The 19,619-nt window shown below is 37.0% G+C and overlaps 1 protein-coding gene across 2 annotated transcripts in view; it reads left to right on the top strand.

The window, feature by feature from the left end:
- Positions 1-19,619, top strand: part of KHDRBS2 (KH RNA binding domain containing, signal transduction associated 2) — a 348,366-nt gene that overhangs the window by 252,546 nt on the left and 76,201 nt on the right. The window contains exon 8 of one of the 2 annotated variants that reach the window (XM_035543031.1): positions 691-712. The exons of the other annotated variant lie outside the window; for it this stretch is intronic. Coding sequence (XP_035398924.1) covers positions 691-712 — 22 coding nt within the window. The remainder of the gene's footprint in view (positions 1-690; positions 713-19,619) is intronic. 2 annotated transcript variants of the gene reach the window in all.

Genomic DNA, 19,619 nt, shown 5'->3' with positions numbered 1-19,619 from the left:
AGGACATCAAGGCCCTGGAGCATGCCCAGAGAAGGGCTGCAAAGCTGGTGAAGGGCCTGGAACACAAGTCCTATGAGGAGCGACTGAGGGAACTGAGGTTGTTTAGTCTGGAGAAGAGGAGGCTCAGGGGAGATCTTATTGCTCTCTACAACTACCTGAAAGTAAGTTTTGGGGAGCTGAGGGCCAGCCTCTTCTCACAGGTAACTAGTGACAGGACTAGAGGGAATGGCCTCAAGTTGTGCCAGGGGAGGTTAGGTTGGAAATTAGGAGACATTTCTTCTCAGAAAGAGCAGTCAGGCATTGGAAGGGGTTGCCCAGGGAAATGGTGGTGTCACCGTCCATGGGTGTGTTCAAGGAAGAGTTGGATGTGGTGCTTAGGGACATCGTTTAGTGGGTGATATTGGTAGTAGGGTGATGGTTGGACCAGATGATCTTGAAGGTCTCTTCCAACCTTAATGATTCTATGATCCTATAGGCATTTTTTGATGGATGGAGTTAAGACAGTGGGCTGGAACTCCTAGGTGTTGCTAACCTTATACTAGTAGGTAGCTAGAAGGAGGGATGTGAAATTTCTGCTTAGGTCTGCTATGGAAGCTGTAAGCTTAAAAGTAACATTTCAGTGTGTGCCAAGCAGGAAATGAGTTCCCTCAGAACTGTGGTGCAAAGTGGTCTTTCAAGTGGTTTCTGAAGTGACCCAGTTAGTAGGCACAGTGTATCTCTGTCAGACAAATCATAAAATGTAAAATATTGTAAAAAATATTAGTACAATCCAGTTGTAGTGGCTTGGTTTATTTTAATTGATATAATGATTCTAGGATTTTAGATTAGTACTTATTTAAATACCCCTAAAGCAAATCACAAAAGACAAATTGACTCTTTGGATTAGAGTTGCTTGTCATTTATAGTCCTCGAAGGGGAAAAAGTACAAATAAATGTCCAACAAAAAAAGCCTTGTTTAACTTTTAGTAAGCAGCTTGAAAGGGTCAGAGACACAGAAGCTATCCTTTACCAGTCCTGGAGAAAAAAAATGCATCATACGTAATCTTTCAACTGAGAGGCTTATTGAACGCAATATGAATGTAAAGATTATTCCAAGGGGTGCTAGCCACTGTATGAGTTGACCTTGTGATTTACAGCTGCAATACCATGCCCTGCATGAATTTCATGACATAACAATCTGTCAGTTCTTGCGGCTATAAAGTCAGCCCTCAGAGATAACTGAGTCAGCCGCACAATGATGGTCATTTCAGGATGTAACTACCTTTTCTTAGCTTAATAATAAAATAATGACATGATTCAAAATGTCATGCTTTAGTTATAAGGCTAACAATCCTATTAAACTATAATGCAGGCGATAGATATTGTAAGGTATTGTAAGTACTAATCTAGTCTGAAGTAATGTATTGGATCTATTGCAAAGTGGATAGGAACTGTCAAAGGTCCATAAGCAAATTAGAAAATAAATTCAATGTGGTAACCAGGTTACTTAATGAGATATTAAAAATATTCACAATAATATTTATTCAGATATGGAGAAACAGAATTCCAAACTACTTTCAGCTGTTAAGTGCTAAGATTTAATTTATTTATGTTTAGTCAAAATTCCATGATTCTTTAGCTAGTGTACAAATATAAGACATGAATATGCATCATTCTTGGAAGAGTTTCCATTGTATGTAAGAGTTTCATGTAGTGATATGCCAACCAGCATGATGACTGAGCTGACAAAAGCATGCTATATAAAGGCTGATTCTTTAGATATGAGTAATTTTTTTTCCATTGAAAGATGAACATCATTTAAACCAGTAATACCTGATTTAATAGATTGACAACTTATATGTGGTTAGAAAAATCAGTGAGTTTTCTTTTCAGCTAGAGAGCAGGAGAGGAAGTTTCTGATGGCTTCATGTTGGAGCTCACTCCGTAATCTCTGTCTGGTCCCTGAGGATCTTCTGCCTCCAGAATGGAGTAAGCCTTACCATTTGATTTAGAGCAGCAATACCAAGCCTTGCATGAAAGTCATGACATTAATTGTGTGTTGATGCTAGACGCTGCAAAGCTTTAACTCCTTATGGAAAGTTCAGGTCTTCTTGATAATGGAAGTTTTCAGCCAGCCAGCCTCCAATCAGCAGAAGATCGTTGAGATTTTCAGTCAGATCAGCATCTGCAATATGAAAATCAGCTGTTCTGATGCTGTCTAGAGAGTTAAAAAGAGATATTATTTATACAAAGGAATGAGGATTTAGATGTTGTGGTAGCCTGGGTAGTAGTTAGATTTTGTTAAGAACTGATACATTTATGCAGATATATCAGCTTGCTGCTAGGAGGTAGCTTCAAATACATCTACATCTACAAATACATAATTACACTTTTGTAACTACTCCAATCTGTACAAATGTACAAATGTTGCCGACAAATTAGAGCACTGGGAAATTACCAACTGCATGAAGTTTAAAAAGAGCAAGTGCTGGATTCTGCACCCGGGACAATGCAACCCTGGATATAAGTACAGACTGGGGGATGAAAGGCTGGAGAGCAGCTCTGTAGAAAGGGAATTGGGGTTTCTTGTTGATGGTAAGTTGACAGTCAACTTGATGGTAAGTCAACAGTGTGCCCTGGCAGTCAAAAGGACCAACCATGTCCTAGGGTGCATCAGGCACAGCATTGCTAGCTGGTCAAAGGAAAGGATTGTCCGGCTCTGCTCTGTGCTGGTGCTGCCTCACCTTGAGTATTGTGTTCAGTTTTGGGCACCGTGATATAAGAACATAAAACTATTAGAGAGTGTCCAAAGGAGGGCTATGGAGATGAAGGGTCTAGAGGGGAAGACATATGAGAAGCAGCTGAGGTCCCTTGGTTTGTTCAGCCCAGAGCAGAGCAGGCTGAGGGGAGGCCTCATGGCCTGCTGCAGTTCCCTCATGAGGAGAGCAGAGGGGCAGGCGCTGAGCTCTGCTCTCTGGGGACAGCAACAGGACCCAAGGGAACGGCATGGATCTGGTACAGGGGAGGGTCAGGCTGGGTTTTAGGAAAAGGTTCTTTACTGAGAGGGTTATCGGGCATCGGTACAGGTTCCCCAGGGAAGTGGTCACAGCACCAAGCCTGCCAGAGTTCAAGAAGCGTTTGGACAGTGTCCTCAGACACATGGTCTGATTTTGGGGCAGTCCTGTGTGGAGTCAGGAGTTGGACTCAATGATTCTGCTCAAGGGAACCTGCTTTGGCAGGGGGCTAGGACCCGATGATCTCTTAAGTTCCCTTCCAACCCCTACAATTCTGTGATTCTGTGATTCTGTGGTCCTTGTGCGTCCCTTCCAACTCAGGATATTCTGTGGTTCTGTGAAATGTAAGGCAAGTGTTGTTTTGTTGGTGCACATGGGTCTCTATCCATATATTCTCTTAATACTGTATAATCATCAAGGTGCTTCTGCACACCTGCACCTTTTGTGAGTCATATACTCTGCACTTGAAAGTTATTAACATAATGACTGACTATTGTAAAAGTGTGTTTATATTAAGTGAACAGATTTTCTTTTTGGGGCAAATAGTCTCAATATGGAAAATGAACAATTTGTATTTGTAATTAATTTTTAAAAAGGCAAAAAAGAAACTGACAGATACAGGCTTGGCGTTTTTTCATTTCAGGCTTTTTGCTACCATACAACTTTTCGTTCAGCATAGATTTCTGACAGCAAAAATGCAAGGGTAGTCTTTGATCCAGTCATCCTTGATTAACATTGCTGATTCATCCAACACGCTATTATCTGGATGCTGATCCTCTTGATCTGCTTGGCTTGGATTTATTTTTGATACTTCTGACTTTATTAAAAAGCCGTTTCTTCTTGTGGGTGAGACAGAAAAATCAGTAATGCCCTAACACTGTTACATTACTGCATACCCCAACACCTAACACCACAGTCTTTTCACCCTATTTTTACCCAGAAGCTTTTTACTCCAAATTATAGATGGTGCTTCTTTCAGATTACCTAATTTTCAATATCTTTGATCTAAGCTTTGAGAAGTGTAACATAAGACACAAAATTCTCTTCTGAATCCCTGACTGGTGTCTGCAAGTTGCAGTTTGTAGGTAGTATGTCATCACAGTCATAATGAATGTGGCATTAAAAGGCACATTTATCTTGCTGGAAAAGACTATTTCAGAGAGGTAAGAGGTTCTACAAATAGCTGTTGGTATCAAAGGAGCTTCAAGTGAGAAGAATAATAGTCAAAAAAAAAATACTTTTCATATTCCATTCTCTTGATTGCCTATCCAAACCCATAGAATTAATATTGTTATCTTCCATTGTTTATATGGCATCAAGTGCGTAGTAGACACTTTGCAAGCATGCATTAAAGCAAAGTCTGGGCAAGGACATTTGCATTCTAGCATACAAAGTATGGATCAGTGGTTCAGGGTGGGAAGGGCAAGTGACCCTTCACTAACATTGATATGTATCAAGGCCCAGTCCTTAAGAAATTCATTTTGTAAGGATGACTGGTTGAAATGTTGATACAGAAGAGCCAAGAAATTACAAATATCTTCCAACCAGTAAATCTTCCAACCAGTCACAGTCCTCAGTATTTGCTCTGGACTGGAGCATCCTCATATTTCAGCTAATAGCCCAACAAACTGCTAAATGAGTGATTAAAAGGAAAACCATACAAAAAAAAAAAAAAAAAAAAAAAAAAAGGTGGTACATTCCTCAGTCACTTTGGTGTGTTTTTGTAATACTGGCAAAGAATAAAGGTCATTTATATGAGAAACCTTTGTTCCCAAAACACTTAGTATTCTGTAGGGACTTATTATGCAGTATTGTCAAATCACAACAGATTGCATAAAATTTTCTGCAGTGTAATCAAATAGGAAAAAAATTACAGGTGCAGTGCATCAGATTAGTTTCACAAAAGCAGTATTTATATCTTGCAAGCCATGACATATATTGAGAGTGACTTTTTTTCTGTTTTTGGAGGCAGCACTGTTTTTTCTTTTTTGCTGAGAAAAATATTATTCTGTTTCCTAAAACTATAGAAACAAAATATTTCAGGAAGAAGTGTACAGTTGCAAGAGTATTTCACACTGGTTTTACATCCATTAAATTTATGCTTTCATTGATAATTAAAGTGTTTTGAAAGAGAATCAGCAAGAATAAAATAAACATCCACACTACAAGTTTTTAGCATCTAAAAGAAGTTTGTTAGACTATATATTGAATAGGCAGTGAATCGTTTTTGGTTTTTTTTAGGATTTGAATTGGTACAAGTGTACTAAATAAGATTTAGACAGTAAGAAGAACTTAAAGGTAAACTTACAACAAGAGGAGAATAAAGATATGAGGGAACAATAAAAGTAAGATAATAAAGAAAGCAGACGATGAAAGTGAGCAAATGAAGTGAACTTGAGTTTCCAGAGAAAAATGTGAAGTTGATCTTGCAATAAAGGAATAAGGCCTAAGGAAAGACAGAAGCCTTTGGAACAGTGGAAGAATGCCACATGGTACGGAATATAGATGAATATAGGCCAGTCTGGGTCACCTGTCCTGGTTGTGTTCCCTCCCAGCTCTGGCGCATCCCCAGCCTCCTCTCTGGCAGGACAGCAGGAGAAGCTGAAAAGTCCTTGGCTTAGTGTATGCACTGCTCTGCTAAATTAAAACATCAGCTTGTTGTCAGCATTATTCTCATCCTAAGTCCCAAACACAGCACTGTAGCAGCTACTAGGAAGAAAGTTAACTCTATCCCAGCTGAAGCTAGGACATACAACTAAAAGATTGGAACCATGATATGTTATGAAGTTGTACATCTTTCTCTCAATTTTCTTCCATATCAGTAAAGATCAGTAAAATCCAAATTTGTATCTACTTGCTTCTCGTTGTTTTCAACTCTTTGAAGGTTGTTGGTGTGACCTGAAAGGTGTCCATTGTTGCTGGTCACATGAATTCACTGCATTTCTTTGTCTTTGTGCTTAACATTTGGCTTTATGTACTAACCTTTCATGGGGAATTTATTGGTCTATTTTAACATTTTGAAAACTTCATGTGCACTCTCTACTTTCCATTTATCAGACCTGTCATCCGCCTACCTCCTACACTAGCCATCTTAATGTTAAATGTTTTTTTTTCCTTGTTCTTCAAACCAATATACAAGTACAATTTATGTCTCTTTAGCATGGGAAGTAACTTTCAGAAACTTAATGGATCTAATGACATTTTTTATGTATTTTAACACAGTGTCATGACTATTATCTGGACTACTTCAATTTCTGCTAGGGACCTATTAACACAAAAATGAAAATGGAGGAATCTAAAGGATAAAACAAAGCCAGCTTAGTAAGAGTCAAGATACAACAAGAAGGGTTGCAAACATCTTTCTTCTTCTGAAACTGTTCTAGTAGTGGTGATCACACAAAATACCCCAGTCACACAAGACGACAAAAAGCCCACCTCTGAAATGCTGTGAACAATTTACAGTTTTCTTCAGTTCTTGTATGTGCAAGTTAGCCCTCTGACCATTATTTATTTCTCTGACCACTTTACTTTCACTAGCATCTCCCTGTTTTTCAGTTACTCACACCAACCAGCAGTAGGAGTGGTAGAAGAAAGTAGCAGTAATGAAAGATAGGTGGACACCTCTCTGCTGTTCTGCTGGACTCCTTTTTAACACTTATTTGCAAGACTAAATGTTTTCATCTGAACTTTCAAATCCTATTTGGTTATGGCCATGTGTATTTAAATTTTGGATCCTTTGAGCTAATAGTAGAATATTCTGCACATGGTGTGAGTCATTTAAATCCCTGTGGCAGTACTGGAGTAGCATTGCACTAAACCTTATCTTAGAGTGTGCTACTGAGCCAGAACAGGTATCCTCACATTTTTTACCGACTTCACATTTACTTTTAAAATACCATTTAATTGTATGCATGGGAGGAAATAAATATCCTAGCTAATAAATATCCTAGCTAATAAATATCCATCACAACAAAGTCCTGCATTTTCCCCTGCAGGAATTAAAGAAGGTAGTGACTCACTCCAAAATATGTATGGGAGCACATGAAGGGGTTCCACCATTAAAATAATTTTGTGCAGTCCACCACATTTCTGGTTATGCTGTAGTATGTGTTATGCTGATGACGTTACTGTTTTATAAGTACCACCTGCTATAATGTGCTGGTATGAAGACTGTGTTTGCTGTGAATATCATTGATGTTATAGTAATCTGCAAGAGTAAGTCTTGGTGAGTACATTGTGTTATTGCAGAGAAGGGGATTATATTCAGAGTTGGCCTTTGAAGAATTTCAGGAGGCAGTGGATTGAGGAATTGTTAGTTCTCATTATGTCTTTTGTGTAGGTGTAAGAATGAAAGCAAAATTTTTGTGGAAGGGAAGGAATACATATAAATGTGAAGGAACACATAAATGGTGGAAGAAGTCTACAAATGCATAAGAAATTAGCTACATTTCAAGTGATTATTTAAGCCAGCAGGTGTGGAAAGGGTGACATTCTTAGGATCATACACAGATACTGAACCATGGTAACAGTAATATTAGAATAATCCCTGAGGAAGCCTGGCACTAAGAAGGAATCAAAAAAGGTTCAGTGGCACATTCTAGGCAAAGTATGAGGCTTTCTGACACAGCAGATCAGAAGAGAATCCTGGCCAATAACAACAAGAACAAAAGCCATACTTTACACATTCTTCTAAATTTTTCTTCTGAAAAATGTCAGATAATGTAATCTTTTTAAAAGTCATTTATTTTCAAGTTAGTATGGCTAATAGATTGCCCCAAGACATTTTTGGAAATGTTACACCACAACGTAAAAGCCTCGAAATAAATCTCAGCCTTGTGTCATTCCACAAGTTATCATTAAATTAATTACGTCATTGTCCCAGAAAGGTGCCATTTTTCAGGATTATCCAAAAATTAAACTAAGCATGCTGTCACATTATGTTTCATTACAGATTGTTTAAATAAAAATGTATAAGTTTTCACTGACTTACATTATTTGCCTTTATTACAGCATCTCTTCAGCAACAGGACAGGTTTACTGGTTGTTGGTCTTCCTTCTCTGGAACATTTACATTCTTTCCTTAAGGTCCTTGAGGTCTTTAAGACAATTGGAAGATATTCAGACTATAGTTTAAATTGCATTTGCAATCAACGTATATTTGGCTCTTCATTTTTCAACTCGGGTCCCTAAACTGTATAACAAATGCCTTTAAATGAAGAACGTGCAATGAAAAATCCCCCATATTCAAAACAAATCCACTGTATCTGTGTATGTCTGAACTTTTTATCAAGTACCTACTACTTCTGCATCAGAGACCATAAGAAATAAGTGTGTGTGCAGGTTTTATTAGAGGATGGTGCATGATTTTATGGGTATCGTACAGCCAGTTTAGATCTAGCTTGCAGTAGTTTAAATTATGCTTTGGAGGATGGACTTTTAGAGGAACTTTTCACACATTTAGCTTTTAGACTTTTACTGTATTTAATAAAAGCGATTGCAAGAAGTCCATCTGGGGCTGGGATCCTGGGGTTTGGGTTGAGTTAGGTAGCCCATTTCAGTTCTCACTGGTCCTGCTGAATCTATGCATCAGGCCATTGAGGATAACATTAGAACAGAGAATGTGTCCGAGGACAGATTAAGGAACTAAGGACAGATTGCCAGGTACAGAGAATCAGAGAATAGATCTGGGATTACTTTAGGAACTTCTGCTGCATGCATTGAGAATCCAGTGGGCTTCATATGGGCACTTTATCACATAATCATAGAATCAAAGAATCATTAAGGTTGGAAAAGACCTCCAAGATCATCTGGTCCAACCATCACCCTACCACCAGTATCACCCACTAAACGATGTCCCTAAGCACCACATCCAACTCTTCCTTGAACACCCCCAGGGATGGTGACTCCACCACCTCCCTGGGCAACCCCTTCCAATGCCTGACTGCTCTTTCTGAGAAGAAATGTCTCCTAATTTCTAACCTAAACCTCCCCTGGAGCAACTTGAGGCCATTCCCTCTAGTTGTATTGCCAGTTATCTGCAAGAAGAGGCCAACCCCCAGCTCCTCACAACTTACTTTCAGGTAGTTGTAGAGAGCAATAAGGTCTCCCCCGAGAAAAACGGGTGGGGCAAAGCACACCGATAATAATAAAGCATAGTATTATTTAGTTACAGAGGGAGAAAATATTTATCATGTTGTAATAAATATATGCAAGTACTTGGTCAAAGCATGGGGAGATTTACATTGATGTGAGTGGAAGAAGAATGCATTACTTATGCTAAAATTCATAAGTTCGTGGTTAGGGGGATTGTTGTAATCATCTTGTCTGACCTCTTGTGTAATCAAGACCTCTTTTCCATGTGCTTTTTGAAATATGGACACCAGAACTGAACATACGGGTCCTCACTAATGCAAGCGACAAGCATGATACCACTTCCATATGCCTACTCCATACCTGTTCTGTGATCAAATTAACTCCCAAAGCCACAGTACCACAGTGGAAAAGCTCAGGCTTTGCTGAGTATACACAGTGACTCAAAAATCATTTTCATGGTCATTCAGGACACAAACTTCTATCCTCCAGTTGGTAGTTCCTAAGTACAAGGCCTTGCATTCAGCTTTGTCACAATGTATGTAGTTCAGATGGGTGAACATTGCCGAGAGATCTAATGATGCCTCTGTAGCAAGCCCGTGGGTTGAGTTCACAACTGTAGAGCCATGCATCAGCATTGTGTGGTGCTAACCATACATTTGTGATCACAGATCATATATGAAAAATTTGGAGCTACTGTATTTTACTCTGCTGATGTCTGCATGTATATACTGGAGCTTTTGCAAGAATGGGTTTTGCAGACAGGATATGTTGTATCTTTGCATTGTGATCAGTGGCAAACTAAGGATTCACAGCAGTTTAGGAAACTAAATAGTAGCAGACTAAACACCATTTAGGGTTAATTCTTGTAAGGAAGGCAATATAGCAACAATTTTAGATGTCAGAGAAGCTAAAAGTAGGTTTAGGGACATTTTTATGCAGCTTAGAGTAAAAGGACAGTTATTTTCCTCTCATAGCACTAAGAATGGAATCATAAAGGCTTAGCATTGTTTAAACCTCATAAACTACAACCATAAATCAGCAAATTAGCTAATGATTGCCTCTGGGTAGTGGTACATGTTGAAAAACAAACGAGGAAAGGTACTCATGCATTGCACTTTGTAGCTACTGGAAGAAATAAAGTTCTATCTTCATAGAAAAAACTGTTAAAGGGATGTTTTGAAGGGTTGTGCCCTGGCTGCAGAACAATTACTGCTCCAAATGAGCATGTTTTTTAATAAATGCTACAATACTAAGTCTGCAATTCAGCGCTAGCAATTTTAAATGAATCATGCTGTAACAGAGAAGTTGTATCTGCAGTGGGAGACTGAAGAAGGATACTGCATTTCCAGCCCTTTGTAGATAGTGCCAACCTTGAGAACTACAAATACACATAACTAAATAACCAAAGAATATCTCACAGTGATATCACTATGCCAACAATTATCAGTGAAGACACAGTAATGGTAAGCAAGACTCCAGACGTTTCAGACCATAAATTGGTTTATTGCCATTTTGAATAAAATAAAGTAACCATATAACAGTAACAAATCAATAACTCATCGGCCCACACAGACCATGCTGCTACCTGCAGAGCACAGGACTGGACCAAGTTCCTGGACCTTGTTCAGTGATTCTTCTATTCCCACTCTGCTTGTGCTCAGCATCTTTTAAATTTGTTTTTGCTTCTGACTTACGTTATTTTCAATGAGTTGACTATATTTAATTGTCCATGTAGTGGAAACATCTAAGTAAAACTTGTTTCTCTTTGCTGTTTAACATCTTCCCAGAGAAATTCTGCAGCTGAGATGCCTTGTAGGTTTTTTGTCACAGCATGACTCATGATTTTTATTTATTTTTTATCCTTATGCCTATTTGCTTACAATACACCACGCACAGTAATCAGGGGTCTTAATAAATTTGCATCTCCTTATATCTATGTGGGATATGTAAGAAAGAGAGACAGTACCTAATCAGTTCATTCAAGTAAGATGGAGTATACATACACAAAACTGCTCAGGCTAGATGTTAAAGCTTGGTATTTCTACCTTTAGCTATTGCTAATTTCTATTGCAATAGATAATTACTAATATTTTAAAATGCCTTAGGGAGGTATGGCTAGCTCTGTGAAATTAGAGTAGGCACTTAGTTTCTATATGCCATATGAAAGGCTAAAAGGAGAAGTCCCTTTTAAATCCCGTACATTTCCAGAACTCAGGAGCCATTCTCTTTAAAAAGACTTAATTTTAGCATCCATAATCCTAACTTCAGGCATCTCACCTCAACCCCATAAAAGAGAACCAGGATGGGACGTGTCACTCACCCATGGAGCTGGCAGCTAGGAATGCAAAGCACGCGCACAGGATGCTGCAGATGGGACACTGAACCCCAATGGCAAGTTGTACCGCTGTGATATTTAAATCCCCACAAGCAAGAAAGTGTTAAATTTTGGTTTTCTACATCTTGAATAGTCAGTCTAATCACTGAGTTTTTAAATGGCTTTTGGGGGGAGGGGAGAGAGGTTTTTTGTTTGTTTTTTCTGAGACCACTGTGATCTCATATAGAGTATAATTTCTCATTAAAAGAGAAATTGCTGCCTTTTGACATTTCACTGCAGCAGGAATGCTTTGCAGATAATACATCTGTAGCAATTCATAAATACATAAAACCAATCGGTTGTAGTGATCCTAGCTTACCAGCTATCACTGCTGGTAGTTATATTGACTTTTACTGAATGTGATAAGATAGGGCATTCTTTGCCAATGAAATAAACGGCTGGAGCCTGGAACCTGTTTTCTCGATGTTGTAAATATGAAGTAGTCCCAGTGAAGGCACTGGGTTATCACAGCAAAATTCAGAGAAAAGAGTTGAGATTGTCTGTGGCAGTTGCAGCAAATGAATCTTTTTCAGAGGTGAAAACAGTCTTATACTGCATAATGTTTTCCATAATGCTCACCTAGATGTAGTTCCTTGGATACCGTTTTCACACAAATAAGTAGAACCTATCTTCAAAATCGCTGTCTCTCTTTACTGATTATAGGTGGATTCTAGATTTGTTATTATACATGTAAGTAAATAAAATTCTCCTATGATTTTATCAATTGTCCAAACTAGCCTATTTCTCAGAAAGGGGAACATTTTGTATTCTGTGGCCTAATTCAAAAAAAAGTAGCAACTTCTAGTAGTATTAAGCAGAATGTATTGTCTTGGCAGTATATTAATTGCCACACATGTAAACAGAGATATATTCTAGGTCTTTTTAGATACTTTTATTTGGATTTTTGTTTTTAAGTGAAAGCCATCCTCTGTTGGAAAAATGAGGCCAAAGAATTGCTAAACTGTGTTTTTTCTCCACCAAACATACATTTTCTACAGAGATCAGTTTTTACCATGTGTACAAGTTAACTATGTAAAAAATAAGAACCCATGTAGAAAGGTACTGGCCAAATAATGGCAGATGTATTATAATTACATTATTAATAATGGCAGTAGTATTAGCATGGGCAAGAAGTCAATGTGTTGATATTTGTATATTCAGAGCTACTTTTGTCCCCATATATAATCATCAACTCAGAAACAAAATATTTCTGTCTTTAAAAGAAGATTTCTTGGTTGTAAGCTCCAAGGAGACTGATAAATATAAGTTTTTGTTTGCAGACTTCTTCTCCTTATGCTTTCTGAGAGTGAATTTCATGTTCACAAACAGTGCTGAGTAAAGGTTAAATAGTTCCCTTTCTTCTGGAAAGGAGGACTTCATGTAAGTGTTAATTTCAGTCAGAAGCACAGCAGATGATAATTTGATGATTCCTTATCATTGAGTGTGATGCAAAGAGCAAAAGATAAATCATGAGCTAGGTTCAGTTTCAGTGTTGAACACCCTGGCACCCAACAAAGGAGACTGAAATATGGGTGGCCAAGTCTTGCCACTTGGTGTAGTTTTCATAAAATCTAAATTCTCTCTAAAGTCATCTGGGAAGGGTAGGTATGTCTGCAGAACAAGAAAGAGCATTTGTGTGAGAAGTGTACCACTGACTTGACTGGAAAGGAAAAAGACATTCAGGACAGTCAATCTCAACATGATACAAGTCAATGCATGAATATGATCTTTTACACGTTTACTACAATGGTGAATTAATTCACATGTTGTATCCTTATTTTACATACATATCTATATACGACATTTTGGTACCTTCCTAGGTTACTGAAGAAAAATTGAAGAAAAATGTTATGTCCTACATGAACTTCCTCAACTAAAGCAAAAATTTGAAATAAACTTGCCACAGAGAGCATGTCTGTCTGCATGCAATGGCGACATTTGAATACTGCTGGATGATGAATATAGATGCAAATCAAATTCACACCTACAAAGAACCACTCAGTCACTTTAGATCACTAATGCAGATATACCCAAGTTGCATACAAGATCTGCTTTGTATCACTAAACAAAAAAGGAACCATGATGGCAAAGGTCTCCCTTAGCTCCTTTACTTTAGCCTTAACAGACACAAAAGAGTCGAGCACACAGCTGAAATCCAGCTCTTCTGCGGTAAGGAGACTGGAACACAGTATCTAGTTTTATGCTTTCTAAAGATTGTGTCTAAGAAGCAGCTTTTTCTGCTCCTGCATCTTGAGTCCTGAGGAGCTGAGTGCTGATGGAGTGAAGCAAAAAAGATACCACAGAGACAGGTATAAAGTCATTGCAAACTGTCAGAAGTCAGAAGGGGATGCTGCTGCTGTAAAATTTTATCACTGAAGGCAATATGCTCTCTCTTCTTTGTGTTATTGTGTCTATCTGCAGTATTTGTGTGCATGCTTTGCATCTGTTTTGGAAAGTATTGTTAACAGTAGGCATACTACCTACTGAACCGTATATGTAAAAGGAATAACTATTAAATCTGAAACTATTTGAGTCAACAAATGACTCAAATACAAGAATATTTTTAAACAAGTTGTTCAGCATTTGTTTCATTTCTTTACAATGATGATGATCTTTACAGTACAACAGACCATTAAACATTAGCTTCACTATGAGGAGATGAGTATAATGTGAAGATATTTTTGGTTTGTGTACTTTTTTTAATAAAACAAACAATCAAAAAAAACAAAAACAGACTGCAGATTTTTAATTACAAGTCTAAGATAAATACAAGTAGTGGAGTTGGAGTCCAAATTATGACACCAATATAATATATTTTTTAAATGTAGCTTATTATATAAGATATATATATATAAATGGGTATAGCATCGCACCATCTTATTTATGCATATGGAGGAGCTTGATTTGAACTACTGGAATTTGTTCGACTGATTTCAAGCTGAACATATATTAACACTTAGAATATGAGGAAAGAAAAGATTGAATTTCACTAGCAATTTGTGTTATACTAAAGCCAAAAGATGTTAGATTGAAATTAAAGTCTTATATTATTTTAATAATATATGGGTAGGTGAAGAATGGTATGAAAAATAATGCATAGATTTCATTAACAGAAAAAAATAAAAATATTGGTTGGCATCCCCTTTTTCTCTACAATGCCTAGATTTCCCTGAGCACTTTCCATTCAGTTAAAACTTCAACCTGTCTAGTTTAGGCAATTGGCAGGACACAATGACACCGCCTACTTAGAGACATATTTTTAATCTGAAGATACATCTTGAAAACACCTCAAAAGCTAATATTGAGATGCAAAGGCAGTAGTGCAGAGGAAGCATTTGAAAGGACTTGGAGAGAAGGCCACAGAGATGGCAGTTGGTGCTTGCTTTTTATTTTTTGTTCACCGGTATGAAGTGGAGGAAACTCCAAGGAAAGGAACATCGGTGTGAGTAGCTTTGGGGTAACTTGTGACCTGAGCAAGGTTCCCTGTCTGCAAGAAAAATATGGATGTGTTGCATTCCACGGGGTCTTCAGGTATTTACTGTGTGAATATGTAATTATGGAAAAATAAGTAATACCAAAAAAGCACTCACAAATCTTGAGGAAAGTGAATGGATTACTTATGGTCACAGTACCCAGGTTACTATTCCTTGACAAGTGGCAAAGTCTAGGGTGTATGCAACTTCTGAACTATTTCCCAAAGAATGCAGGCTGTGTTGCGTCCAGGGGATTTCTAGAATACAGGTGAAATTTCAGACCAAAGTGGCTGGTTTTGCACTTGCAGCAGCTCTTTGTGTCATTAATAGTTGCCTTGACAAGAATCTTGAATGATTAATGTTAGAATAGTACATGCTAGGGTTTAGGTTAATTTGTATTTGGATAGTATCTTATACCTAGTGGCCATGTGCTATGCAAATAAACGGCCCTTTGATTGATGTGCAACATTATTGGTGATGAGTGACTTGTGAATAAAGGGGTATAAGTTAAAGAATGGAACATACAATTTTTTAAAAAGAATGTGCCAGAATATATGAATGACATAACGTTAACGAAGCTATTTCAAAAGTATATTTTAGAAGCTGCAGCAAGTGCCTGTCCTAGAATTTAATCAGAATCCAAAGCTTTGAAAAGACTTGAGGACAAAGACTGTAGGTAATATAAAAGTGTCACTCAGGCCAGTTGGCAGTGCTAACAAATTGTCATGTCTTTGTCAAATGCTTATCACTCATTCTAGTGTCAGGTAATGACCATACAAATCGTAAGCATGTAGATTGTGCAAGATGTTTAATCCAAGCAATCATCCTTGCCATTTTACTACATGAATGTCTAGTAAACTCAGAAAATGTTGAAAGGACTGTACTATGTAATAGAAAAACCTCAGGAATAAATGCACTGTAAAATAGGATTAATGGTATAAAACTGTGGATTAGCATAAATCCTATTTACCCCTTCTTAATAAGGCATTATAAAGCAAGCAAGGTTTATTTAATAGGATTTAATCGTACTTAATTTTCTTCTTTAAGGAAATATCCAGTTGACCTTAACATATATCATACAAAAGCCAATTTGTGAAATATTCTGTAGGTCCCCAGAGTCTCTTATAATTAAAGATAGTGCATAAACTTGACATAGCTATGTGCAAGCTCTGAGTTATCCATATTATAACCTCACTCCATGGTTGCCATGCAGGAAATCCTGTCACTAAAATCAAAGGGAATTATATTTTTCTTAGAATGTAATACTCTATCCCTTCCCCCATACGTGTTTCATTTATTTTATTTGGAAAGTCTTGGAAATGTGCTGTGTTTTTATGTATTTAATCATTTGATATGTTTATGTGCATTTGAAAATTAATAGTTTTCCAACTGGTGTTTTTCTATTCTGACTGTAACTCTTGAAATTAGCTTCAACACTGAATGATGATAACAGACTTGATTTTACATGGATGGTAGACTTAATTAGCAGCTTTCTTACAAAAGTCTTTGTGAGTTTATATTACTGAATAATAAAAATGGTCTTGTTTGCATTTGAGTAATACTTTTGTCCCATGATAAAGGTTAATCATGAGGTTTAGGATATGTAGAGCTGAAAATGTTTTATTTATTACTGGACAGAGTTTTTCATTCAGGCTGTAAATTTGTTTATTTTCATCCAACATCTTTGAGCAGTGTAGATAAACAACGTTTGAAAGTTAGCTACCTCATAAAATTACCAACAAGCTGCCAGCAAGATATTAATAGCCAGAAATAAATCATCTCAATTTAGTTATTTGCAATCATTCAGATTTTCTAGACATCTCTCTACCTTTGTTGCTGTCATTTTCATTGATCAGAATTAATGTCGAAGGAAGATTTGAAAAGCTTGCATTTGCATATGAAATAAGTAGCATTTCCCTGGACAGTTCTGTAGAAAGTGCTGTTAGTGCTTATGACCACACCTATACTCCCTTGAACTCTGTGTGGCCATACTAATGATTTTCATGACTTTGCATTTATAGGGATGCATGCTAAATACACGCTGTCGAGTGTATATAGTAGTAGAAATTCATTTCGTCATTGGAATTTCATTTTTAACCCTACTACCCATGTGCTACTTATCTTGATAGCCCCTTTTTCAATTTGCATTTTTGGTTAGTGATTAGTAGCTGTTTTGTAAAGGCAAGATTCTAAGGTATTTTTTCTGGTTGCTTATTACAATGCAACATTAATCTTGTTCATCAGTGATGACTACCGAGTAAAGCTGTGGCTCCTCATGTGCAAAAAGGAATTCCCTGCTTCAAACAAGCTAAACACTGCACTGACCAAGGAAATTACCAGCACATGCATCCTCAAGGAAAGTGTCAGTCAATGCAAGCAGAATTCCTCCAGTTCGGAGGATACTGAGATTTTCACTAAAACTCCTCCCTAGTAGCTCTTTTTTTTTACTTTTTCCATCACCTTCTGAGATTTTTTCATTTTCCTTAAAGTAATGTTTTTTGATGTTTTTCATCTTTATTCTGTTTCTCAGGCAACACAGACTACACCAATTGCTGTTAACTACAGCATCCCATGTCACTTTCTTGGATCAGATACAAACTTCCTAACCCTACTCTCCCTGTATTCTGTGACAATTCCTGGCTTTTGAAGCCTTCTGGTGAGTAGTCTGGGAAGGCTTTCATTTCTTCAAGTACATTTCAGTATGTGGTTTTCTTGCAGTACTAATGCAAAGAAAACATGCAATCAGTACTTATTCCAGGTTGATCATGATTTTGATATTTATATTTCTGATATTAATGCCATTTTATTTCCACTTTTTCTAAGTGTAGTTGATGGTGTTTATACGTTGGACAGATGACTCTTAAGTAGGACAGAGAAGCTGTAAAGATTGTTAGGCAAGTTGTTTTGGTACATTATTGATATTACTTCAGTCTAAAATTGCTGACTGCATTTTCCAAAGAGCAGACAACTTATAAAACCCAAATAATTCAATATTTCCTTTGTTATTGAAAACAGCAATTTATTATTTCAAAAAGCAAATAATTTAGGTTCTAAAAAATCTATTAGAAATGTGAAAACTGAATATTCAGAAGACATTAAAATAACTCAGCAGGAAATAATTCAATAATGGGTCACTTTGTCAAAGGCACTTTTACACTTTTACTTTTTTATCATGTCAGCAGTAAGAATGGTAGTGCTGCTGCAACCTTGAGAAATAGGCCTGTCAATAATTTGGTAATTAAATATAATTACCAAATATAAACATTAATTCTAAGCATATTTTATAGGCTGTGGTAAGAAGAAGGTGATTCATTTTAAGAAGTCCTCATTGGCATAAGCTTATGAAATAAATTAGCTTCTGATACAAACCTCACAGCCTAAATTTAATATGCTTGTTTATTTTAAATAACACATCACTCAGGATTTCAATGGAAGTGTTGGAAAAATCACTATGAATATGTCCTTTGTGCTCTTCATTGATAAGCATATTTAGGAATGACCTTCCATGTCATGTTTGTTTGCAGAAGCTCCCTTGACAGCATTAATTCCTACAAGGATGGTTAGGGACAGCCAACTTGCAGGCATGCTTTTGTGATCAGATCTGGTGCTTGGCAGGGAGTTACTGAACAACAAGCCTTCAGACGCCCTTATAGCTAAAGACACACATTCTTTCTGCATCCCAGGACTCCCTGAGGAGTTGCTGTGACAGCAGACTCCATGACTGTCCCAGTCCATCCTTGCTCTGGTCCAAGGGCTGATTCTCTTCATGTACTTAGGGGAGGGGAGGTTGCATAATCTAGAAATATAAAACAAAACCCTATCTACTACCATTACTGGATTAAAAAATGAAAAAGCTTTTTTTTTTTTTTTCTAGTCATTTGTTCTAGACCTCCCCGTTCAGACAAAATTACAGTCTACTTCAGTAGTTCAAGTGCTGTGTCTGATTAGCTCTTCAAAATACCCCTAAGTATTCATTTATTTCCCTTGATACATCAACCTATTGCCCAATGGCTCTCACAGAGAGGAAATATTGTCTGTTCTTCAACTTGCACACTTCTGGTTTCATATTAAAGAAAAAAAAATAGTTCTTTTTAATGCCGTTCTCTTGGGTAGGAAGAAGGTCATGCTCTAATTTATGTTGTACTGTGTGTTACGAGGCTTGATCTTTCCCAGATATTTCAAATATAAATCTGAAGTTTTAAAAGAATAAAAGTAAATATTAATTATATAATTTATTTATTCATTCTCTTCTTTTCTACTGACACTTTATGTATTTTAGTACATTACAGCCATTTTTGCAGTACCTAACCACTTCATAAAAGTGCATTGAAATTGCTTCAGAAGAGATTTATATATCTTTCCCAGCCTTCTGTCATAATTTCACATGTATCTATGTGTTTTGTTTTGTTTTGTTTTGTGTGTGTGTGTGTGTATAGAAGGCCAAAAGGTAATTTTGTTGTATATTAATGCAGTTCTTCAATACTACCATAAGTATTTCATCACAAAAAGAGGTGCAAAATTCCAGTCATTTCACATACACTGAAGATAGATGGCAAAACCTGACATAAAGCAAGGATTTATAAGTTTGTCTTTATTTTAAACAAATTTTCCCTGCTAGTATTCTAAATGTGAAATGGATTAAGCATTTTCTGCATGAGACATTATGGATAGTGTATTTTTACTGCA

This window comes from Cygnus atratus, chromosome 3 (genome assembly GCF_013377495.2).
Source record: "Cygnus atratus isolate AKBS03 ecotype Queensland, Australia chromosome 3, CAtr_DNAZoo_HiC_assembly, whole genome shotgun sequence".
Taxonomy (NCBI): Eukaryota; Metazoa; Chordata; class Aves; order Anseriformes; family Anatidae; genus Cygnus; species Cygnus atratus.
This window is presented reverse-complemented; position numbering and strand designations above follow the sequence as displayed.